This window comes from Hemicordylus capensis, chromosome 5 (assembly GCF_027244095.1).
Source record: "Hemicordylus capensis ecotype Gifberg chromosome 5, rHemCap1.1.pri, whole genome shotgun sequence".
In the NCBI taxonomy this organism is placed as follows: Eukaryota; Metazoa; Chordata; class Lepidosauria; order Squamata; family Cordylidae; genus Hemicordylus; species Hemicordylus capensis.
Genome location: NC_069661.1, coordinates 190,676,868 through 190,702,763, shown reverse-complemented (window position 1 = coordinate 190,702,763; position 25,896 = coordinate 190,676,868). Strand labels below are relative to the sequence as shown.

The 25,896-nt window shown below is 41.7% G+C and overlaps 1 protein-coding gene across 2 annotated transcripts in view; it reads right to left on the bottom strand.

Moving 5' to 3' along the window:
• TRHDE (thyrotropin releasing hormone degrading enzyme) overlaps positions 1 to 25,896 on the bottom strand; it is a 416,582-nt gene that overhangs the window by 153,578 nt on the left and 237,108 nt on the right. Inside the window, exon 7 of one of the 2 annotated variants that reach the window (XM_053255844.1) lies at positions 18,490 to 18,555. The exons of the other annotated variant lie outside the window; for it this stretch is intronic. Within the exon in view, the coding sequence (XP_053111819.1) occupies positions 18,490 to 18,555 (66 nt within the window). The remainder of the gene's footprint in view (positions 1 to 18,489; positions 18,556 to 25,896) is intronic. 2 annotated transcript variants of the gene reach the window in all.

Here is a 25,896-nt window from a genome sequence, read left to right as displayed (position 1 = left end):
AAATTCTCTGAGGGCTGTGTGACCCTCAAGGACATATTTTTGGACATATTTTGTCCTAATAAGCACTTATGAGGACAGGGTAGAGCAGCAAAAATAGCTCCCCCCTCCCCACCACATGTCTACTACTTAACAAGATTCTTCTGGCTAAGTCAAGAGAAGCATCTCTGCACAGGGGAACCAGCTCTGCTACAACCCGAGATGGCTGCTCAGGGTGTTAGCCAATGTCTTGTAATGCCTCCCTGCTCCCGCTGCAAAAAAATTGATTATGAGGAGAGGGGAAATTAGGGAGATGATGTACTACATTACAGTACTACATGCATTACTAGATCAGGCATTACTTTCCTCTCATTCTGAAGCAGGAAGAAAGTTAAGACATTTGTTGGGGTGTATCCCTGCCCCGCCCCCCAAGATTTCCTTAGCTATTTAAAAAATTAACTAAAACTCTGACTCCCATAGAAAAGGTTAAAAAGAAGCAAGAACATCCCCCAAACAAGAGAGTGAAATAACTGTTTTAGAAAACAAATTGGAAGGCATTCATTTCCTACTGATTTGGATATGGGAAGTAAAGAAAACAGTTTTTTAAAAAAAGACAAGTCACTGGACTGGTATGCGCTGAGACTCAAACCATAAAATGGCTTGTGACACACTTAAGAACACAGGTTTATTTCAGGTCTTTATTTACTTACTTATTTATTTTAAAGAATGTTTGTATTTGTTTCACATTCAACAGTAAGTGCAATTAGAAACAATTAAAAAAAATCTGCTACCAGAGAGGCATATGTGCAATTAAATTATTATCCTCAAACAAGCAGCTAAGAACTAACCAATAGGAATGATACTGTTATTTTGTAATTCTTTCTGAAGCCAACACTGATATTTAAATTAGTATAATTATAATTTTGGGAACTCCTTTCCCCCATTGTAATTTACAGTAATCTGAGATAATGTAGCTGTAGTCTGATTTCTCATACCCACATCTCTGGTACACATTATCAATAATTAAAAACAAACAACCACCAGTAATTTAAATGTAGTCCATTTTTAAATCATTATTGGACTCTTTTTACATTCCTGCACATATTACTTTAGGCACAATAAGCACTTGAAAGAAACATACAAAGGGCACGATGCCCTTAGAAAGCTAATATACTAAGTTTATGCAAGTAATCCTCAAGCGAATATTTTCATGGCCTCCATGTGAAGCCAAAATTTATTGGGCCATAATATTGGACAGTTGGACAGAAATTGAATGTTTTCACAATAGAGGAATGTAAGAAGTGGGATCCCCCAAAGATTTGTACTCGGACCAGTGCTCTTTAACTTGTTCATAAATCATCTAGAAGTTGGGGTAAGCAGCAAAGTGACCAAACTATTTAGGGTAGTGAAATCCAAAACAGATTGTGAGGAACTCCAAAAAGATATCTCCAAATGCGGGGAGTGGGCAACAAAATGGCAAATGAGGTTCAATGTAAGCAAGTGTAAAGTGATGCATAATGGGGCAAAAAAACCCAACTTCACATGTATGCTGATGGGATCTGAGCTGTCAGTGACTGAACAAGAGAGAGATCTTGGGGTGGTGGTGCACAGCTTCTTGAAAGTGTTGATCCAGTATACGGCAGCTGTGAAAAAGGCAAATTCCATAATGGGATAATTAAGAAGGGGATTGAAAATAAAAATGCTAGCGTTATAATGTCGTTAGACAAATCTATGGTGCGGCCCACATTTGGAGTACCGCATTCAGTTCTGGTCACCATATCTTAAGAAGGATATTGTAGAACTGGAAAAGGTGCAGAAGAGTGCAACCAAGATGATCAGGGACCTGGAGCACTTTCCTTATGATAAAAGACTGCAGCATCTGGGGCTCTTTAGTATGGAAAAGAAGTGACTATGGGGAGACATGATAGAGGTGTATAAAACTATGCATGGAGTAGAGAGAGTGGACAGAGAGACATTTTTCACCCTCTCTCACAACACAAGAACATTTCAGATCATCCCGTGAAACTGAACGTCAGGAAATGCAGGACTGACAAAAGAAAGTCCTTTTTCACACAGTGCACAATTATCCTATGGAATTATTTGCCATGGGATGTGGTGATGGCTACTAGCTTAGATGGCTTTAAAAGAGGCTTAGACAAAGTCATGTAAGAAAGGTTTATCAATGGCTACTAGTCTGATGGCTACAGGCAACCTCCAGCCTTAGAGGCAAGATGCCCCTGAATATCAGTTGCAGGGGAGCAACAGCAGCAGAGAGGCTCACCCCCTGCCTGTGGGCTTCTCAGAGGCATCTGGTGAGCCACAGTGTAAAACAGGATGCTGGACTAGATAGGCCTTGGGCATGATCTAGCAGGGCTCTTCTTATGTTCTTATTGGTATTCTACTCCACTGGGTCCAGTATACACTTTACAGGCTCTCTGTCCTGCTCAGCTCCATTCTTGTCCTCTCCCAGACAAGAATGTGTCTGGCACAATCCATTTGGTCCTGTGCCCCTCAATTACCAGCGTGGTGTAGTGGTTAGAGTGCTGGACTAGGACCGGGGAGACCTGAGTTAAAATCCCCATTCAGCCATGATACTAGCTGGGTGACTCTGGGCTCCTTGGAGGAAGAGCGGGATAATAATAATAATAATAATAATAATAATAATAATAATAATAACAACAACAACAACAACAACAACAACAACAACAGACTGACTACAAACAAAGGCATGACAAAGTAGCAGGGATGATACACTGGAACATCTGCAAAAAATACAAGCTACCTGTAGCCAAAAATTGGTGGGAACATAAAATTGAAAAAGTTGAAGAAAATGAAGATGTAACAATATTATGGGACTTACGACTACAAACAAACAAACATCTGCCACACAATACACCAGATATAACTGTAGTCGAGAAGAAAGAAAAACAAGTCAAAATAATCGGCATGGCAATACCAGGGGATAGCAGAATAGAAGAAAAAGAATGAGAAAAAATATCAAAATACAAAGATCTACAAAATGAAATTGAAAGGCTGTGGCAGAAAAAGACCAAACTAATCCCAGTGGTAATTGGCGCCCTGGGTGCAGTTCCAAAAGACCTTGAAGAGCACCTCAGCACCATAGGGGCCACAGAAATCACCATCAGCCAATTACAAAAAGCAGCTTTACTGGGAAGAGCCTATATTCTGCGGCGATATCTATAACAACAGCAACAACATTGACAATAAAATTCTGGCATCCCAGGTCCTTGGGAAGGACTCGATGTCTGGATAAAACAAACCAGTCAATAACACCTGTCTGACTGTGTAAAACAATAATAATAATTTTTTAGGCTATATGTTTTCAACTTTTTTTCCAGATGGCTACCTGTGGTCTTATTTTGCATCTGTCACAATCCAATTTGTCATACATTTCTTCTGCTGTTTCTGTCTACTATTAATTCCACAATGCAATCAATCAATCAATTAATCAAGGACAAATAAACCACATCACCAGAAAGGAAGACACGTCTTGCTCTCAATAACAGTAATTTTTCTGGATGGTGCAAATTCTGCCTTCCCTCAGATCAATCAATGAAAGATGAAAACAGAGAGAGCTTGCATAATGGGTATACCACATTTGAAGGGAGAAACGGTATGTGTGGGGGGGGGGCAGTGGTCCAATTCAGAAGATTCTGAGGAGGAACTGCTTGACCCACAGTCCCGATACGGTCCTGCTGCAGGACACTGAGGAGGAAACCCCACGGATGGAGAGCTTACCTATTGTGGAACAGCACGAGGCTGCCGGGGAGTCATTGCCCTCTTCAGATGGAGAGGAGCCAGGACCAAGCAGACCTGTGAGCTACGTGAAGCATCAGTGTGACCACAGAAAGGAGCAGCGTTTTGTGCAGAGAAGAAGCAGCTATTTGGCTGCAAGGTCTGACTGGGGAGGCGTCTGACTCTGTAGTCCTGAAGGCAAGAGGGGCCTTAATCGGCTTCACCTGGCGTTCAGCCTTGAAAGGGTATAAATTCAGGCTGTTCACTCTGCACGGCGCTGGTTTCAACTGATCGCTTTGGCGTGCAGTTCCAGCTCCCTGCTCTTGAGTACCTTGCTCCTGTTTGCTCCTGGGATCTTGACCCTGTGCCTGGCTATCAACTTGTGATTCTTTTAGGAACCCCCTGGACTACGGAACTGGCAACCAACCCCTCTCCTGGCACTGACCCATATTGGACTTGGCATCTGACTATAATTTATGGACTGACCATTCAAATGTGGTAATTCCTATTGACTTTGTTCTACGTACACTTGCTTCCACTTTGCTGCTAGTAAAAGCTCTAATCCCATGCATTCCAGTTGTTGCTTTGATTTATTGCTGGAGCGTGTAACCTTGCCAGTGTGTTACACACTTCATCCTAAGACGTACTTCATCCAAACTTCATCCAAAGTTGTTTTATAAAAGACTTGTACAACTGGCAACCCAGCCAGCAAGCAGTCAACCACCAGTGTTTTGTGGCATCCCTTCCCCACTTTTCTTATACAAGTCCCAGGCTGTAGCAAAAAAGCAGGATGCTGATTGATCCCCAAGTGCCACTGAACACAGCTGATGGTTTGCATTCCATGTGATGGACCATAGGTTGTGTAGCTCTCTCCATATTGAGCTCTCATAGGTTGTGTAGCTCTCTCCATATCTGGTCCATATTGAGATAAAGTGGGGCAGGGTGATTAAAATACTGAGGAAAGCTTTTCTTTGAGATTACAGTATAAGATGCATGTTTACATGCATTAGACAGGCCTCATTGTAACTACCTAAAACAGTTTTAGTCAAGAAGAATATCATTGTAATAAGGAAGTAAGACTCAAGCCTGGTCCTGGAACTCAGAAAACACAGGATGTATAATTTATGAAGTCATATAAATTGTTATTTAAATAAAATAAAATTTAAATAAAATTAAACTAGCTAGGCCGGGCACAGAGCATCTGAGCCTCCACTGCCCGGCCGGCCTGCTTCTCCTCCCCACCCCGCATGCAGCTTCTGGGTGGTGGGCTGGCTGGCCCAATTCTTCTTGCCCCCCCCCAGCACTTTCTGGCTGGTGGGCCAGCCAGAAAACCGGCCCTCCACATCCTCCCGCCCGCCAATTCCCGGTGGCTGGGCCGGCCCGCTACCACTGCCTGCTCCCAGTGGCCAGGTAGCCCACCGCCACCTGCTATTCCTGGCAGCCAGGCCTGCCCACTGCCGCCTGCTCCTGCTGGCCGGGCGGCCTGCCGCTGCCTGCTCCCAGCATCCCTAATTTCTCCCCGTGTCTGTCGCTAGTCTGGCAGCTGCTCGCGAACTCTCACAAGAGCTGCCACACATGGGATTAGCGATGGGTATGTTTAAGAGAATTAAATATATAGATAGATGATGGCAATTGTGAAGTTAAAATTAGACAGACGCAACTTCTGACCTGAAGGGGGTTCCTGTATCTCTTTCCCTGAAACAGTTTTATGAATATTGTTCTATGCAAAGGGCTTTCTCTATTCTTTAAACTCCCTATTAGCGAACAGTGTGTTAAGAAGGATGAAAGCAATACTAGCTTTGAATATGACAAAGGCAATTGTAGTGGGGTCGCAAAGCAATTTGCATCTCAAATCTAAAGGGAAATGTTAGGGGAAAGGCAGAGTAAGTGCTGAACATGGTCTAGTGGTGCTTATTAACATGCAAGGTACCTGCTAGAATGTTAAGTCTGTTTTAAGGAAAACATTATTTGATAGATTTTTCTTGTGTTAATATGCAGTCGAACTATGTCCATCCACAGTGAAAACAAGGCATTCATCAGAATTCAAACACACCTATTTAGTGACTTCTTGCTTTCAGCTCTTTTAAAAGCAGATTCTGAAACTTAGCAACAATATTGACATTTTACAAATCCACACACACAGCATTCTCTCAGAGAATGGAATGGAATATTTTCTAGAGGCATTGTAATAGTACTTGCTAATTGTGCTAATATTGACTGATCTAGTTGAGGGCATACAGCAGAAATGTCAGGGTCACTTTCAATGAAGCATCTGTTTAACTATATCATTTCCTGGTTTTTTTAACCCTTTAAATCAGAATTTCTCAAAGTTTTTGGGCTCCAGGCCCCAAATATATTTTATTGCAGAGTTGGGCCTAGTGGTTCAGGCAATGGCAGAGCAAGCAGAGAAAATACCAGGAGAAACAGGCAGCTCAGGAGGCCTATTTTTCAGATCTAATCCGGGCTGCTCGAGGTCTGTGACAAAATACTTTGACAGGCAAAGGGCTTATTTAGCCCCTTAGGGTCACTGGATGTCCAATTTAGCAAAAAACATATTTTAATCACACCTAGGATCTAGGTGCTATGCAGGTCCCACAACTGCCCTTTGGACCAGTGACAGAAAAAGCAGATCGCTTTGGATCGCTCTCCAGCAGGAGACAAGATTTGAGATTTGTGGTGCTCAATAGTCACAGACTCCAAAAACTGATCAGAATAAAATACTCCTGTATTGAAAGAGCTACACTGGCTGCCGATAAGTTTCCGGGCAAGATACAAGGAGCCGGTTATAACCTATAAAATCCTAAATGGCTTGGGCTCTGGGTATTTAAGAGAATTTCTTCTTCGTCATTAACCCCACTGCCCATTGAGATCATACGGAGAGGTCTGTCTGCATTTGCCACCGGTTCGTCTGGGTGGCTACTCCAGGCTGGGCCTTCTCCGCTGCTGCCCCGAAGCTTTGGAATGCACTCCCTGCTGAAATAAGAGCCTCCCCCATCTTTGACAATTTTTAAAAAATCTTTAACGATGCATCTGTTCACCCAGGCTTTTAATGAAATACTGTTTTAATAGTTTTAACAGTGATTTAAAACATTGTTTTAAAATTTTAAATTGTTGTAATGTTTTAACTTTTTTACTGTTATTTATTTTAACTGTTTTAATTTTTTCTGTTCTCATTTATTTTGTTTTGTTGTAAACCGCCCAGAGACATAAGTAAATAAACAAAATAAAGAAATAAATAAAATGGATGAGATGTGGCACATATTCAATAGTAGCCATAAGACAAATAAATTAAGAACAAAACAGCTGCTTATTAGAAACAAAAATATTATATTCCTTGTCACATAGTGATTATGTCCCAAGGAAACCAAGCAGAAAAATGATTTATTAATACTTCTTATTGAAATAAGATGAAAATCTACCATGCAGTGCACTCTGCCCAATCACACAGCTTTTTTAAATGCAGTACCAGTTCCAATCACTACTAGATAGTTTTTAAACAAGCAATTGGACATTTCAATATATTATCATGCAAGCTCCAAAACCCAGTCAAGTGAAAGAGAAATATGTATGTTGACCTGTGTGAATAGGGTCCTGTTGTTCAGATCTGTTACAAACCTTTTGAAGAAGAAAATATTTACATTATGATAAAATGTGTACAGATGATCAGATTATGCAGCCTGAGCATACATCTTACATGTATACATGTCTACTTAGCAGTAAGTCCCACTAAGATGAATGGGCCTGGTTCCTTCTAAGTATGCATAGGATTACAGCTCTGAGTCAAAGATGGCCTTTAAAAGCCAAAAGCCTACCAATGCATGTCAAGGCAGAATGCATACCTGGTCTGCAGGTGAGAGAAGAGGATCATCATCTGCTCCCAGGTGGACCCCAGGGTGAGGGACTGGGTGCCTGCCTGTCTGCTTCTCCTTCTGCCACCCCCCCCCGCTTGCTATCTGCCCCCCCAAGACTGACTTCTGTATTGTGGTGAGGCTTTGCAGGACTGGGACCCAGGGGGTGACTTGGCAGTTTCCTGGATCCCATCTGCCTAGAGCTTGTTGCTCAGGACTATTTAGGGTGCTGCCACTGGCGGTGGCCCCACCACTAGTGGGGTCACCCCCTTGGGGGAGCCACTTCGGGGATGGTGAGGACAAGGGCCAGGTTTCCTGGCCCAAGAATTTGCATGTGGGTGGGTATTTAGTGGTGTGGCTTCTGTTTTAATTACTCCTGGGTGAGATTGTTTTATAATGTGTCTGGGCTTACCTGGAGATGGGGAGTCAGGGGGCGTGTCCACTGATTATGGGGTGGCAGTTCTGGTGGTAGTGGGGAACAGAAGAAGTAACATTGGCAGGCCAGCAGCCGGTTACAGGGGAAGGGGAATTGGAAATCTAATAGCTGTTTCTTCTTCCGGATGTCCTGCCAGCTCTTTGACCTTGGGGAGCAGTGCCGACCATCCTTGGAACCTCACCTTGCTCCTCTGTAATGCCAGGTCAGTCCAAAACAAATCAGAAACCATCCATGATCTGATTCTGGATGAAGGCGCTGACCTGGTATGTATTATGGAGACTTGGTTGGGGGAGGCTGGTGGCCCAGTCTGGTCCCAGCTTCTCTCTCCACTGTACTCTGTTGAGGAGCGGGTGAGGGACCATGGGCGGGGATGTGGAGTGGCTGTGGTCTATAAGAATAGCATCTCCCTTACCAGGATCCCTGTTAAAGTGTCAAACCATATTGAATATGTGTACTTAAGTATGGGGGCCAGGGATAGACCGGGACTTCCGTTTGTGTACCAATCACCCTACAGCTCAACAGAGTCCCAAACTGAGCTAACTGACGTGGATTTGGACTTGATGTTGGAGTCCCCCAGGCTTGTGGTGGTGGGGAACTTCAATGTTTGTTTTGGGACCAATTTGTCCGGGGCAGCTCAGGAGTCCATAGTGGCCATGACAACTATGGGCCTATCCCAAATGGTCTCAGGACAGACACACATTGCTGATCACACACTTGATTTGATCTTTAACTCTGATCAGGGTAGTGTTCCATGGGTGGGTACTCCTGAGGTTTCCCCATTATAATGGACGGACCACCATCTGGTTAAGGTTGGACTTGCAATCATTTCCCACCATCGCAGGGCTGAAGGGCCTATTAGGATGGTCCGCCCAAGAAGGTTATTGGATCCAATAGGATTTCAAGAAGCCTTAGAGGGATTTAGTGTTGGCTCTGATGGCAATCCTGTTGATGCCCTGGTGAAGAACTGGAACAGCAAACTCACCGGGGCAGTAGATATGATTGCTCCTAAGCATCCTCTCTGACCCACTTCGAAATTGGCCCCTTGGTGTACAGAAGAACTATGAGGGCTGAAGTGGCGATATAGACAACTGGAGTGCAAGTGGAGGAAGATGACTCGAATCTGACAGATTACAACATAAAGCGCATTTGAAGATCTATGCTCAGGCGATACATGCAGCAAAGAAGCAATTATTTTCTGCCCATATTGCATCCACAAGTTCACATCTGATGGAGTTGTTTAGGGTTGTGGGAGGGCTGGTATGTGCCCCTCCTCCCTTGAAACAGAATCTGGAACCATAAATTACCTGCTGTGATGTGTTTAATGAATTCTTTGGGGGGAAATCTCTCAAATTCGGGCCGACTTAGAGTCCATCTCCACAATTACTTCAGTGTCTGATGTGGAGGTGTCCTGTGACTCCTCTTGTGTGGTTAAATTGGATCACTCCTGAGGATGTGGACAAGCTGATTGGAATGGTGCAACCTACCATCTGTTCTCTTGATCCTTACCTGACATGGCTAATACTATCTGGCAGAGGGGATGATGTAGAAGGCCTGGTAGAGATTATAAATGCTTCTCTGAGGGAAGGCAGGATGCCTCCTTGTCTTAAGGAGGCAGTCATTAGACTACTTCTGAAGGAGTCTACCTCAGATCGAAGGAGCCTACCTTGGATCCCTCAGAGTTGAGCAACTACAGGCCTGTCTCCAACCTTCCATGGCTGGGCAAGGTAATTGAGAGGGTGGTAGCCTCCCAGCTCCAGACAGAGGAAACTGATTATCTAGACCCATTTCAAACTGGCTTTCGGGTGGGCTATGGGATGTAAACTGCCTTGGTGAACCTGATGGATGATCTCCAATTGGGGATTGACAGAAGTGTGATTATATTGGTCCTTTTGGACCTCTCGGTGGCTTTTGATACTATAAACCATGGTATCCTTCTGGAACGTCTAAGAGTGTTGGGAGTGGGAGGCACTGCTTTGCGAGGGTTCCGCTCCTACCTCACAGGCAGATTCCAGATGATGTCCCTTGGAGACTGTTGTTCTACAAAATCTGAACTTTTGTATGGTGTCCCTCAGGGCTCCGTATTGTCTCCAATGTGGTTTAACATCTACATGAAACCATCAAGAGTTTTGGTGCAGGGTGTTATCAGTATGTTGATGACACCCAAATCTATTTCTCCATGTCAACCTCATTGGAAGAGGGCATAACCTCTCTAAATGCCTGCCTGGAGGTGGTAATGGGCTGGATGAAGGATAACAAACTGAGAATAAATCCAGGTAAGACAGAGGTACTCAATGTGCAGGGTCGGAACGCAGGAGATGATTTTGATCTTCCTGTTCTGGATGGGGTCACACTTCCCCGGAAGGAACAGGTACACAGTCTGGGGGTGCTTCTGGACACAAAACTCTCCCTAGTGTCCCAGGCTGAGGCAGTGGCCAGAGGTTGTTTCTGTAAGCTTCGGTTGATACACCAGCTGCATCGTTTCTTGAGATAAATGACCTCAGAACAGTAGCAATAGCTATAGCAATAGCACTTACATTTATATACCGCTTTATAGCTGGAAGCTCTCTAAGCAGTTTACAATGATTTAGCATATTGCCCCCCAACATTCTGGGTACTCATTTTACCGACCTCGGAAGGATGGAAGGCTGAGTCAACCTTGAGCCCTTGGTCAGGATCGAACTTGCAACCTTCTGGTTACAGGGCGGCAGTTTTACCACTGCATCACCAGGGGCTCATTCTACATATGCTGGTTACATAGTACATATGCTGGTTACCTCCAGACTGGATTACTGCAATGCACTCTATGTGGGGCTGCCCTTGTGTGTAGTCCACAAATTACAATTGGTACACAATGTGGCAGCCAGGTTGGTCTCTGGGTCATCTAGGAGAGACCATATTAGTCCCTTTTTGAAATATCTACACTGGCTGCCGATAAGTTTCCGGGCAAAATACAAGGTGCTGGTTATAACCTATAAAGCCCTAAACGGCTTGGGCCCTGGGTATTTAAGAGAACATCTTCTTTGTCATGAACCCCACCACCCATTGAGATCATCAGGAGAAGTCCATCTGCAGTTGCCACCGGCTAGTTTGGTGGCTACTCGGGGACGGGCCTTCTCCACTGCTGCCCCAAAGTTTGGAACACACTCCCTGCTGAAATAAGAGCCTCCCCATCTCTGACAGCTTTAAAAAAGTCTTTAAAGACACATCTATTCACCCAGGCTTTTAACTAAATATTGTTTTAATAGTTTTAACATTGCTTAAAATGTTTTAAGGTTTGAATTGTTGTAGTGTTTTAACTTTTTCTGTTTTGTTTGCTTTGTTGTGAATTGCCCAGAGACATGAGTTTTTGGTGGTATAAAAATATGTTAAATAATAAGGCTCCAAGCAGTGGCTTCCAAGAAAAAGAAATAGAGAAGTACAAACTTCAATTTTTCTATGCCTGACAATGATTTTTCCCCACTTGCTACATGATCTAAAGCAGAGATTCTCAACCTGTGGTACTCCAGATGCTACTGAACTACAACTCCCATCATCACCAGCTATAATTTATTATGGCTGGGGATGATGGGAGTTGTACTTGAGTAACACCTGGAGTACTGCAAGTTGGGAACCTCTAATCTAAAGAATGAATTTATGGGGACAGTTTGGAGAAGCATCTGCCTGGTCCTCCTGCAAGAACATAAACATGCTGGGAAAGTACATGGATGGGGCAGACACTGACAACCTCAGAAGACCTGACTGGATGGAGCTGTGCTTGGTGAAATGGTAAGTTTTCACTCCCATTAGAAAAAAGAGAATCATCGGAATCTTAGGCTGCACTCCTGGGAGCAAACTCTCCTGAATTCAGTGGGATTTACTTCTGAGTAAATGCATAAGCTTAGGCTCTGTATTTCTGAAGGTGAACTTGATACAAAACATTTGGGAACACCAATCTAAAATATCAAATACTTTTTAAAGCAGATCCTGGAGACTTTTTTTAAAACTTGCTTTTTAGATAGGAAAGGTATATTTGCTAAAGCTGCAAAAAGAAGATATTTTGAAAGATAAAGAGCACAATGCATTACCAATCAAATGAGAGTAGTTCCCATTCATGAGGCATAATGAAAATATTCCCCCCCCTTTGGAGCCTCTTAGATTTGAGAAAACAAAAGTCATGTATCTTAGCCCTACATCTCAGTGAGTGCCCACCTCCTCTGTGTATGGGGGAAAAGATGAACTTTGCTGTTCATCAGACATATAAAACAATTTGGTTAGGAGAAATGAATGATACAAAAAAAAAAGCATCAAATGCCAGGTAAAAGTAGAATGAAAACTGGAATTTTGGTTCTGTAACAAACTGCATCACAAATTTTCTCAGATCTCTCACTGAAATATTTGACCTATTACAGATTGAGTATCCCTAATCCAGACATCTGAAATCCAGAATGCTCCAAAATCCAGAAACCACCATGGTGTGCGCCTGCAGCACCAACACGTTGTGGCTGAGCGCCTCCTAACTAAATGAAAAACAAAAGTCCTCAGCTCACACACTCGCTTTGGCACTAAGGACGAAGGTGAGCAGGGGAGAACAAGCCTGGCAGCTGGAGCAGCAGTCGCTGCTGCTGCCGAAGTGTAAATCAAGGACAGGAAGGGAAAGGAGCAGAGGGGGATGAGTGAGGGTGGGATGATAGGGGAAAGCCCCCCTCCTCCATTCCTTGCTCAGTTTGGTGCCTGCTCTGTTGGCGTCTGTTTTGGTGCTCTGTTGGTACCTGTTCTGTTTTGCAAAGGTACAGTACAATGTATTGTCAAAAATGTCAAAAAGGCCTGCAGATACTCCTATGGGTAACAGTGATAAGAAAAAGAGGAAGCATTTCTGTTTGTCTATAGCACAGAAAGTAAAGCTGTTGTTTAGACTTGGATCCCATGCCCAAGATATCTCATTACAGTATGCAAATATTCCAAAATCTGGAAAAGTCCATAATCCAGAACACTTCTTGGTCCCAAGCAGTTCGAATAAGAGATACTCAACCTGTAGTTCTAAGACAATAATCACTCTGGGACTCTTTATATATTACGCTTGCCATGTGAGAACAACTTTTCCGCAAATGGCTCCCATGCATGCAGTACGGGTAACATTTAATTGATCCACACATATAAGCTGTAGCCTATTATGCTGATCCTTAACACTGATACTCATCTATGCTAATTCTGTGGAAAAGACCCATGTGGTCAACATCCACCTATATGGTTGTGTCAATTAAACATTAGCAGAGCCACTTGGGAACTGTCCATTGAAAAGCAGCTAAGTTAACATTTAAAGGGCCTCTCAGTTCCAAGGCTTTAAAATGTCTGTCTAGCAGAGTGGATAAAAGGTCCTTGGCATGATGTATACAGTACAACATAAAGTACAAAAGGTGTTAATTTATCACAGAGACAGGAGATCCCACAGTAAACTAATGCAAACTGCTGATGATACACTAAATCAAAGTGAGTGATGAACACAAATATAGCAGCAACTGAGTTCAAAAGGATACAGATCTGTATGATCAATGAGCTGCCAAATGCAAATGAAATGTAATATAGACAAATTCACAGGAATACACATTGGTGTAAGAATAATCAAACCAAGCATGATAATAAAAGCAAATGGACTCATAGCTAGAGGGCATCATAGAAGGACTGAAGATGACAGAAGACGTCTTTTAAACAGAGCCCTCCCAAAGTACATTTGATCTTCCACACTGATATTCAACCAGCACGTTTAAACTAGAGCTCATCCAAAAGTTCTCTTAGGACCAGTTGAAGCAAATTTTGAAGTCACTGAGAGGTTTGGGGATAGGAACACAAAGAAGGTGCCTTAGACCGAATCAAACCATGGATCCATCTAACTCAGTACAATCATCCCGTGCCAACCATAAGGGTTCCATTCTGGGGAAAACCTCATGGTTGGTGAATTTGTGGTAAACAAGCCATGGAAATTAATGCAAACAGGGGGTTAGGGAAATTGCGGTCGCAAATGGAATGCAAAATACAGTAAAAAAATTTAGAAAAAATCCCCCCAGATCACCAGGAGTGAGTAAGAGGAATGAAGTGGACCCCTGAAAATGACCCCTGACCCCCTCCCCAATCCCCCAAATCACAAAAAAATCACCAAATCACAGATACTCAGGTCATGGTTGGTGAGACCTACCACAATTTCCCGGTCGTGGACATTCAAAACGACGATTGGGAAACCCACGGTTGGCAAGGGATGACTTTATTGTCAACATTGACTGGCAGGAACTCTCCAAGGTTTCAGGCAGGCGTCTCTCTCACACCTGCCTTGAGATGCCAGGGGTTTGACATGTAACCTTTTGCATGCAAAGCAGATGATCTACCACTGAGCTATGGTGCCAGGTGTATGAAATAAGACTTTCTGAGGGGAATAAAATATTGCAAAGTATCTTAAAAACTGTCACGGTGGTGGCCTATCACAGTGATGTTTGGTGTGGTGGTGGCGACAGCAACAGCAAGTGTAGTTTTTTTAAATAGAGTTTACATTGTGCCTCTGAAAGATGGAGGGGGCAGCAGTAGTCATGATGAAGTATCATTCTGAGGGAGGTTATGGGGGGAAATGGCAGCTGTCAATAAAATAAAAACTGAGAGGTGTTTTTGTTGTTGTTTTAAAAAAATTCTCAAACCTAAGAAATTGCCAAAATTGGCCCACCATACTCATCACCTGAGAATATGGAGGAGAAAATGGGAGGTGCATTTCAAATATAGGATAGAAAATGGGAGGAAATGGAGAAAATGGGAGGCATTTTAGGTATTTTAGACACGACAGAATATGGTAGCAAAAGGGGAATTCTGAATCAGCACTAAATCACAGACAATAGTGTTTTTGTGTGTGTGTAGGGATTTAAACTGAAAAACTCCTCAAATTCTGCAACAATATCATTTTCTTACTGATTCAGAAAACCATGCAAATACACTGAGAGTGAAATTCACAGGAGTATATTTAAGTGGGATATTAGCACAAATTAAAACAACTTAACAATATGGAGATTACATATGAGTGATGGAGATGAGACAGAAAACGAGAGGAGACAGAAAAGGAGAGAAAACTAATTTTTCCCCTAGACCTTTCACTTTGTTTGACAGTGACATAAGAGTGGTTTGGAAGAATGCTAATCATGCCAAAGTTTGCAGGTCTTTTATTTTAATGTGCTGGCCTGATTCCTTTAAAACATGCTATCAGAAATGGGTATTACAGATATGCATATGTATATATGATAGGGAGCACCATTCACATAAAACAAGAAGAGTATCTATTTATCATTGTCCTGTACAAGATGCCCACAAGACAAGGCTTGTCCACAGGAGTAAATTGATTTGACACTAATCAGAGGCAGACTGAGCCCTTAAGTACCTCTGATCCTAAACCACCCCTCCTGGGCTCCACTTCCCTGTCTAGAGAGTGGAGGCCTTAAAGGGGCAGCCTTCTAGAGTCTGGCACTTCTCCTCTGCTCTGTCTGCTTCTACTGAGTTTCCTACTGGTTCTAACATTCTATTCCTGCTGGTTCTATAACATTACATGCTGGTTGTATTGCCAAGGGTAGTGGGTGATTGTTTAAGAAAGCTGGCTCTTTAGTTAGCTCAGGTTCTGAGAATGCTACTCTCAAGGGCCTTGGAAACTGTCTCAGAACACTCCAGCTCTTGGACTCTCTTAGATTCTGCTCTGGTGTCAAGATCCATGTCTGGTTCTGCCTGCTCAGCATCTGTCTCTGAGTCATCCCACACTTCCCAAGGAGCTAAAGATGGCATACATTGGATTATCACATTTTATCTTCACATAAACAATGAAATATTGGCTTGCTTCACATATTATATAGAATCATGATAAAACCATGGTTCTGTGTGACATCCCCAAGGCTCAGCTTGCACATATCCCCACTCCCCTTTCACATGCTGAGATATCAGTTTCATATTCTGGCTTGCTTTCAAACTCTGGTTAAGACAAGCAGGATTTCCCTGGTCAGACATCATAGTGAATGCTGGGTTGTTTTAAACCACAATTGGAAGAAGAACCACCTCCTCTTGTTTCACAATAAGTTGGGGGGAGTGCATGAGGCCAAAGTTTGGAGATGTTATATGAAACCACTGTTGAATGGTGATTCCAGATTACATCTGTACACCACTCTTTAATGGTGGTTCCAGATAACAACTGAACCACACCATTTACTTGCCCAAGTCTATCCAGTAAGATTGTAGTTAAATGGAAATTTGAATCTAGGTCTCCTTAGTGCAACACTTTCATTTCCTCAATAACACACTAGCTCTTAATCTCTATATTTCAGACACACAGTACTTCCATAGACGTTCTGTAGTAACTTCCAATTACAGCTAAATGCAATTGTCTTCTGCTGGGAATTATGTTAAATTCAATGGCTACATGTTGCACAAGACAAGATGGTTCATTTTAAACCATCCATGCCATTGTGGATGTTTAAAGCAATGCCCATGGCCTTGTCCTCTACTACTTAGAAGTGCACAATCACTTCTGCAATGCTATGTGCATTGCAAAATAATGGATGTAGTACCACATAAGTACAATTGCAGAATTTATCTATATAATTATCTTAGACGTACCCGTCACTAATCTCATGTGTGGCAGCTCTCGCGAGAGTTCATGAGTGAGGGGAGGGGGAGAGGAAAGCGACAGCAGTGGGGAACATAAGACCAATGGACATGACAGAGAATGGGCAGGCAGGCAGGCTGGGAGAGAAAGCAGCGGTAGTGGGGGAGGTGAGAAAGCGACAGTGGCTGTGGAGTGGGGGAGAAAGCAAAAGCAACGGCGGGGGAGAGAAAGCAGAGGTGGCAGGGGGGAAGTAGCTGGCCAGGTGGCTGGCCAGAGAGGAAAAAAAATTGGAGGGGAGAAGAGGGAAGTGGAGGGGGGAGGGCTGAGAATGAGGGAGGGGGGCCAACAATGAGGGAGAACTAGAGGCACAGATGCTCTGCACCTAGGCCAGCTGATTTTAAATAATAGCAGACAAGCCCTGATCTGCAACTGTTCAGGCACTGACACAGCGGTTTGAGCAGTTTAGAATTACCTGCATTGCCCTATGCTATATCAGCCAATTTTTAATTTCTGCACATTTCTGGTAGATATGTTTTTCTACATGAAGTATAACTACAAAATATGGGACAACACCAGCACTGATCATGACTAAGCATCACTGAAATCCACGAGACAGATTAGTCAGATGGATTTCAATGGGACTTTAATTAATTAGTCATAATCTCATTAATTTCAATGGGACTTCATCATGATTTAATTTAGATGCTGTTCAAGATCTATACGTAGAAATAACTCAGAAAATAGAAGAAAACCAGAAGTTTTGTAGTTGTATTTACTCCTTTATTTCCAAACTTACCAAAGTCCTTCTAAGTTTTTTTAAAAGAAAAACAGTTTTCTAACATTATTTCTCTCACTGTTAAATACATTTAATGGCACACACATAAAAATAAATGTTTCTTTAACTTCTGTTTAATATTTTACCTTCAAGCCTAGTGGGTTGGAGATAGAATTAGTGTGCTAAAATATGACCTGATCCCAGATGTAGTTTATTTAAATTTCAGAATGAAAAGCTTACTAAGAACAGATAAGATTGATTGCTCTTTCCATCTTAGCATAATTGTATTTCAGGTGAACATCAATTTACTTTAAAGGACACCTCTAAGTAACAGACTGCATCATACATAATTCATCAATCACAGCTGCCTGTTACATGATTTACTTAAACAGATTTCAAAGGAATATAGGGAGTTGCATTGTCTTCCTACTTTGGTTTGTTTGTTTTTAAATTGTTTTAGAAACATTAATTTACTTGGAATTATTGCTGAAAAGAGTTTATCCTTGGCAAAGAGCAAAGTAAATTTCTCTCCATTCAAAATTTCTCACTTCTCATCCAGATGTGCTGGTTATTAAAATCTTTGTACATGGCAAAATGAGTTTTCAAAACATCTTTAAGGCAATGGAAAAAATCATGTTAATGTAAAATTAAAGCACAAGGGTTCTGATGAGGGAAAAATATTTCTTAATATGATAATTTCTAAAACACAGTTTTTGCAAGACAGTTATATTCATGTTGCATTTGTTAAAATAAAAATCCAACTGAAATTATCCTGAAACTGCTTTTTCCCTTCATCACTGAAGAATAGCTAAATTGTTACTTCTCCCAAAAAGATATGCTTTCATGATCGGTGCAAAACTGTATCATAGTTAAAACAGCAGCCTGTTGACACTTTGAAAATTGCACATACCATCTTCATTTTCATGAGTGACACCAACTTCTATGTAACATAACCTGTTTTTCCCCCTGTTAAACCCAGACGTAAATATGGGTTGATAGTGCAAAAATTAGTATTTCAAAAATCTGACAGAAATTATGAAATAAACACACACGCACAAATGCAAACACAAGCACAAAAAAAGAAAGAATGTTTTCTACATACTTGTAGGCCCATCTGAAACACTGAGTGACCCATAAAATTAGCCAGCATTCGAATTAAGGCTGCACCCTGTAAACACAATTCACAAAAGAAAATGTTGGATTGCTTTCCACACACACATTTTCACAGTAATACCAATATATAATATGCATTTATTCCAATATTTCTTTAAAAAAAATAATTGTAGGCTTTTCAGTAATAAATACATTTCAAAATACACAAAAATAAAATCTTTTAAAGCACTGTACACACTGAACTAATTCATACATTTTAGCTGCACAGTATGTGGAAACAAAAGGAACGTGGGGGAAGAGGATTGCACAAATACAGAAAGGAGGTCATTTGGAAGTGTAACACATACATATGAATATAGCAAAGGCAGTGATATGCTACAAAATAACATTATTTTCCTCAGCTGAAACAAGCATAAGCTGCTCACTTCAAAAAATGATATAACGAAATGACTGAAATAAATAAAATGAAGTACAATATATCAATGAGTTCAACAGAAGTTAGAGTTTACCAGCCTGATTTGAACTAAGTGCTGATGAAGCCGAATCACAAATCCCCACACACGTCTCGAAATAGAAGCTTTACCTGTATACACAGATTTTTCCCTTTGCATAAAGAGCATGAATAGAAAAGAACAGATACCCAATGTGTATAAAATCATGCATGGAGTAACCAGACTACAGCCTTGAACTTCAAACTTGTGTGCATGAACTTTCTAGAAGAATCAAAAGTGTCTGAACCAGACTGGTTCAAAAATAATAGGAAATGTGATCCTCTGGCATATAAGAACATAAATAAGAACAGCCCTGCTGGATCAGGCCCAATGCCCATCTAGTCCAGCATCCTGTTTCACACATGGCCCACCAGATGCCACTGGAAGCCTACAGCCCTCTCTCCTGCTGTTACCCCCCTGCAATTGGTATGCAGAGGCATCCTGCCTTTGAGGCTGGTGGTGGCCTATAGCCCTCTGACTAGTAGCCATTGATAGACCTCTCCTCCATGAAGTTATCCAAACCCCTCTTAAAACCATCCAGGTTGTTAGCTGTCACCACATCTTGTGGCAGAGAATTCCAGAAGTTGATTATGCATTGTGTGAAAAAGTACTTCTGTTTGATGGTCCTAAATTTCCTGGCAATAAATTTCATGGGATGACACCTGGTTCTAGTGTTAACACCTGGTTCTAGTGTTAAGTGAGAGGGAGAAGAATTTCTCTCTGTCCACTTTCTCCACACCATGCATGATTTTATAGACCTCTATCATGTCTCCTCGCAGTCATCTTTTTTCTAAACTAAATAGCCCCATGTGTTGTAGCCTTGCCTCATAAGAAAGGTGCTCTAGGCCCCTGACCATCTTGGTTGCCCTCTTCTGCACCTTTTCCAGTTCTACAATGACCTTTTTTAGATGTGGTGACCAGAACTGTATGCAGTATGGTGTGGCTAGACCATAGCTTTGTATAAGGGCATTCTAATATTAGCAGTTTTATTTTCAATCCCCTTCCTAATGATCCCTAGCATGGAATTGGCCTTTTTCACAGCTGCTGCACACTGAGTTGATACTTTCAATGAGCTGTCCACCACAACCCCAAGATCCCTCTCTTGGTCAGTCACCAACAGCTTAGATCCCATCAGCGTATACTTGAAGTTGGGGTTTTTCGTCCCAATGTGCATCACTTTACACTTGCCAACATTGAACAGCATTTGCTGTTTTGTCACTCACTCACCCAGGTTGGAGACATCCTTTTGAAGCGTCTTCACAATCTGTTCTGGTTTTACTACCCTAAAGAGTTTGGTATCATCTGCAAATCTGGCCACATCGCGGCTTACCCCTACTTCTAGATCATTTATGAATAAATTAAAAAGCACCGGTCGCAGTACAGATCCCTGGGGGACCCCACTTCTTACTTCTCTCCATTGTGAAAACTCTCCATTTATACCTATCCTCTGTTTCCTGACTTTTCCTGTCCAGTTAGCAATCCACACATGTACTTGTCCCCTTATCCTATGACTGCTACGTTTTCTCAGGAGTCTTTGATAAGGATCTTTTTCGAAAGCTTTTTGGAAGTTCAGATATACTATGTCAACTGAATTACCTTAATCCACACACTTGTTGACAATCTCAAAGAACTCCAAAAGGTTCGTAAGTCAAGATTTACCTTTACAGAAGCCATGCTGGTTCTCTCCCAGCAGGGCCTGTTCTTTTATGTGCTTTACAATTTTATCCTTGAGGATGCTATCCATAAATTGGCCTGGAATGGACCTTAAGCTAACCAGCCTGTAATTTCCTGGATCGCCCCTTGATCTGTTTTTGAAAATCAGTGTTACATTTGCTACTTTCTAGTCCTCCGCTACAGAGCCTGATTGCAGGGATAAGTTATATATTTTAGCAAGGAGGTCAGCAATTTCACATTTGAGTTCTTTGAGGACTCTTGGATGGATATGCCATCCGACCCTGGCTAGTTTGCTAGTTTTCAATTTTTCGAGCCAGTTTAGAACATCATCTCTTGTCACTTGTATCTGACTCAGTTCTTTAGCCTCCATCCCCGAAAAGCCTGGTTCAGGAACCAGGCTTTTCAGTACATGCTCAGTATCCTCTGCTGTGAAGACGGATGTAAAGAACTCATTTCGCTTCTCTGCAACCTCCATATCCTCCTCAATAAACCCTTTCACTCCCTCATTGTCTAATGGTCCAACCACCTCCCCAGCAGGTTTCCTGCATCTGATGCATTTAAATATATTTTATTTGTTTGTTTGTTTATTCGATTTCTATACCGCCCTTCCAAAAATGGCTCAGGGCGGTTTACACAGAGGAATAATAAATAAATAAATAAGATGGATCCCTGTCCCCAGAGGGCTCACAATCTAAAAAGAAACATAAGATAGACACCAGCAACAGTCACTGGAGGTACTGTGCTGGGGGTGGATAGGGCCAATTACTCTCCCCCTGCTAAATGAAGAGAATCACCACATTAAAAGGTGCCTCTTTGCCAAGCTAGCAGGGGTTATTCCTCCTTATTATTTTAGATAAATGTTCCTCAAACTCTCTTTTTGACTCCCTTATTGTCACCTTGCATTTCTTTTGACATAGTTTCCTATGTATGTAGTGTTCATGTTGGATTCTTACATGATCCAAGACAGTATTCCAGTTTGCAGGTTAGTCCATACCATGTTGTATATTAAGCTAGAAACTAGGGATGTGCAAAATGTTTCAAGCCTGAAACGGGCCATTTCGAGTATTTCGAGCTTAAAAACAAGCCTTTAAAATAAGCTCTTATGATGAAAGGCTTGTTTTGAGCATTAAACAAAACAACCCTGTTTTTGAGCTCAAAACATTTCTGGTTTTGATCGCCATTTTGGTGGACGGTTTTTCCCTTGCTGGCTTCCAACTGGCTTGGCATCTGTTTGCTTTTGGTTAGCTTAACATAAAGATCAAGTGTTGTCATGGGCCAGGGTTTGAGGGGAAATTTTGTTAAATATCATCCGCTTGCCCATTTCTTTTGTGGGTTGGGTGGTAGATAGCACCAATCATGCCCTACCAAACAAACCGCTTTGCTGTCCCCAGGAGCTACCCATGTAGAACAATGGGGTTTCAAGTTTCTCATTGTTCCCTTTGGACAAAACACTCAAAGCATTTCGAGCTTGTTTTATCAAAACAGCTGCCTGTTGTTTTGATGAAACATTTCAAGCATTTTGCGTTTCATTTTGAGCTCGAAACAAAACATAAAATCTGTTTCATATACAACCCTACTATAAATACAGGTGGCACTCTTGGGAGGGAAAGGAACTAGAAAGTGTCTGTGTATTTGAAATCTTAGACTCTGACACAGAAATGAACCTAAAGTTTAAACAGACTAAACGATTTAATGTTCCAGATAACCGTGCAAACATGAAGTCAACCCTAACTCCTCTTCCAATAAGTTTCTAATCCAGTATATAACAGAGCATTACTAACATACAACTGCTTACATTACTCTAGAATATGACAGGGATCATAGAACTGATCCATTATAAACATTATGGTTCTACCAATCATTTTTCCTCTAGTGACAAACTTCACTCAAGTAGATTAAAAACAACTTGCATACTTTACTAACACCTCATCCTACCAATTAGGAAAGTCACAGTCCCATATCTATAATGAGGCAGGGGGAAAATATACAGAGCTTGCCACTCTAAACAAATTAATTTAATTAAACAGAATTTCGTTAGCATAAAACTACTTTTCAAATTGAACACAAGAAATCTAGTAATTGGAAGTTCAATGTATTGTAACACTAATAACGTGATACATTCTGTATTATGTATGTTATGAAATTGACAAATCTGCACAATTAAGATGGACTATCTGCCTAAATAATATGGAATGCAAACACATTTGACAAATGATAAATAGGATCTTCCATGTTTTATACTTTATGTTAAGAAGCCAGAATTAAGATGTCAAAGATGGCTGACTTTGTTGGAAAATACAGTATTGAATTTTCTATTTCCTAGGTTTTAGCTTTACTTTAACTCTATATTAACTAAACTTCATGAAACTATATAGAAAGCATACACTTTTCAATAACTAATATCCAGTTTAAAATAACTTATTGTGAAGAATGCTCGTGTGAGAGTGCAAAATGGCAGACAAATTCTGCTGAAGCAAAGTGTTCCTTGAACAGTTGAGTTGAACCTCTCATTTAGAGGATCAGTCTTTCATCCTTTACGCCGGGGATGCACTGCTTGGCAATTGTGAACTTAAAGGAACTCTTAAAAAACAAAAGATATGCTAAATGTTGCCTCTATATCAAATAGCTGAACAGAAGGAAGAGGGGAAGGAATTATATGCCTATGTTAAGCCATTATTGCCCACCCAAAACCACAAGCTTGTTTACCCAGAAGCACAAGTTTTGAAATCTTCACTATCTTTTGCATTTTACAAAGACAAAGAGAAAAGAGCCAGTGTGGTGTAGTGGTTAGAGTGCTGGACTAGGACAGTGGAGACCCGAGTTCAAATCCCCATTCAGCCATAAAACTAGCTGGGTGACTCTGGGCCAGTCACTTCTCTCTCAGCCTAACCTACTTCACAGGGTTGTTGTGAAAGAGAAACTCAAGTATGTAGTACACCGCTCTGGGCTCCTTGGAGGAAGAGCGGGATATAAATGTTAAATAAATAAATAAATAAAGAAAGAAAGAAAGAAAGAAAGAAAGTAAAAGACGATTGAGGGCCAATGCATGCAACCAGTTCTACATAATTACATAGCCATTAAAAGCTTCACAATTTGACCTGGAAGGAGGGGGTGTGGAGTGTGGAGAACCCATCTTGTGAATGTGGACTTGACAATTTCACTCTCTCTCTCTCCCTCCCCGCCACTGCCAGTTTGTTACACCTAAGTTGCCTCCCTGTTATTTCATCTCAGAAGAACAAAGGCTGTGTTCATGTGATGGTGGGCCCAGCTTCCTTTTTGCTTTCCCCAAGGGAGCAAATTATAGTTGCCAGGAAGGGGAAGAGCCGAGCCAAGCACTATCTGAATCTTCTCTCATTTTATTTTATTTTTTAAAAAAACCTGAAGCCATTAATCACCATTTATTTTTCAAAACCTCAGACTGTTCTGTGATCTCAAATCCATTTAAAAATGAGTACAACAGGTCACAGAGCACACAATTTAAAAAAAAAAATCCCTGCATATAATTTCTGTCATTTGAATACCAGCCAACAAGCAATATCCAAGTCACTTTTACAGAGCAATCATTTTGTTGACACTAGACAGACACAGCTGGATGCCACTATGAAATTTAGCTTATTAGGAAATTCACAGCATGAATTAGAGAACAAAGCATGTCAGACTTGGATCATAAAAACAAAATCAAAAAGGCGCTTTCATAAAATTAATAAATTAAATTTGAAGTGCCTTAGCAAATTCCTAAAATTGCATATCGATACATTATCTAATCCTAATCATACACAAAGATGCTTCACTGAAATCAGTAGCTGACATTCTCCACAGCTCTCCAGCAATGGAAGGAGAGTTGCAGGTCCAGAAGGAGCCTTCATCACTCTCGCACTGGCTTCTTGTGCAGTGGACTGGGCACAGAGGTGGAGAACAGGTTTCACTGGGTTGTGAGATCCTCAGGAAACTATTTATATAAGTGGCAGGGCTTTTGAAGCAAAGGGAGAGACACAAAAATCACTCCACTCCGTGCCCTGCCTTCTGCACAAGAAGCCTTCTGTGCAGGAATGCTGAAGGCTCGTGGACCCACCGTCCTCCTTCCATCACTGGAGAGATGAGGAGAATGTCAGCTACTGTGATATCCATATAATATAGATGACTTCTTCTTTTTTAAAGAAAGTAGCTTAAAGCTGCAATCTATACTTGCTAGGAAAAAATCCCAGTGAACTAAACAAGACTTACTTCAAAGCAAATGGATTTGGGATGGAGGCATTAAATCACTTAAATTAACAGAATATGAAGGATACAGATACATTTGTGATCATTCACTTAAATGAACCTCAAGCATGTCCTCCTTTCTCTGAATAGTATTATAAGTATGTTTCCTCCCCCTCCAATTAGCAACATTCTGCAGTGAAACCTACAATCTCCTAGAATTATCTTAGTTTCAAAAAGAGGCTTAGCAGGCACAGAGAACGACAGGTGAAAAAAGCAAAATTATCGGGGGGGGGGGAATTGGTGTTTGTATGGATATGGAGGGCAGATTTGGTGAATCACAGGCAGTATCTTTTCAAGCCATCTCTAGCAGATACGCTACTCGAGTGCTTCCAAGAACTCTTCATTAAAATCTTGTCACCCAAATGGCACAAAACATCTTTGTTTTGATTTGTAATGTGCATAATCCATCAGAGTTCAGAGTGAGTAACAACCTTTTCCTATGAAAAAAGGTTGAAGGAACTGGGGATATTTAGCCTGGAGAAGCCAGGATGGGGGTGGGCTTGACAGCACTATTAAAAGAAGTGACAGGCTGTCACAGAGAAGAAGTCAAAGACTTGTCGTCTTTTGACTCAGCTCTAATGAACTTGTGTTACAGGAGAGCAGATTTTAGTTGCAAACTTAACAATAAGAGTAGTCCGACAATGGAATGAATTGCATTGGGGCAGGAGGGCACTCCCCCACTGGAGGTCTTCAGGAAGAGGCTGGGCAGCTATCCCTTAGGGATGTTCTGACTCGGAATTGCCTTGAGCAGGGGACCTGTTCAGATGACAACAAATATATACCAGTTTTCAACAAAAGTTCCCAAAGTGGTTGATACAGAAATTTGTCTTCAGCCCCAATCCCTTCTCCCCCCTCCCTTCAGCCCCATTCCATACCCCCCCACCAGCCCCAGTCCGCTTTCTTCCACCCGTGGCGCTTTCCAGTGGCATTTCCCCTCACCACCCGCCTGCCAGCCGGTGGCCTGGCTGCCA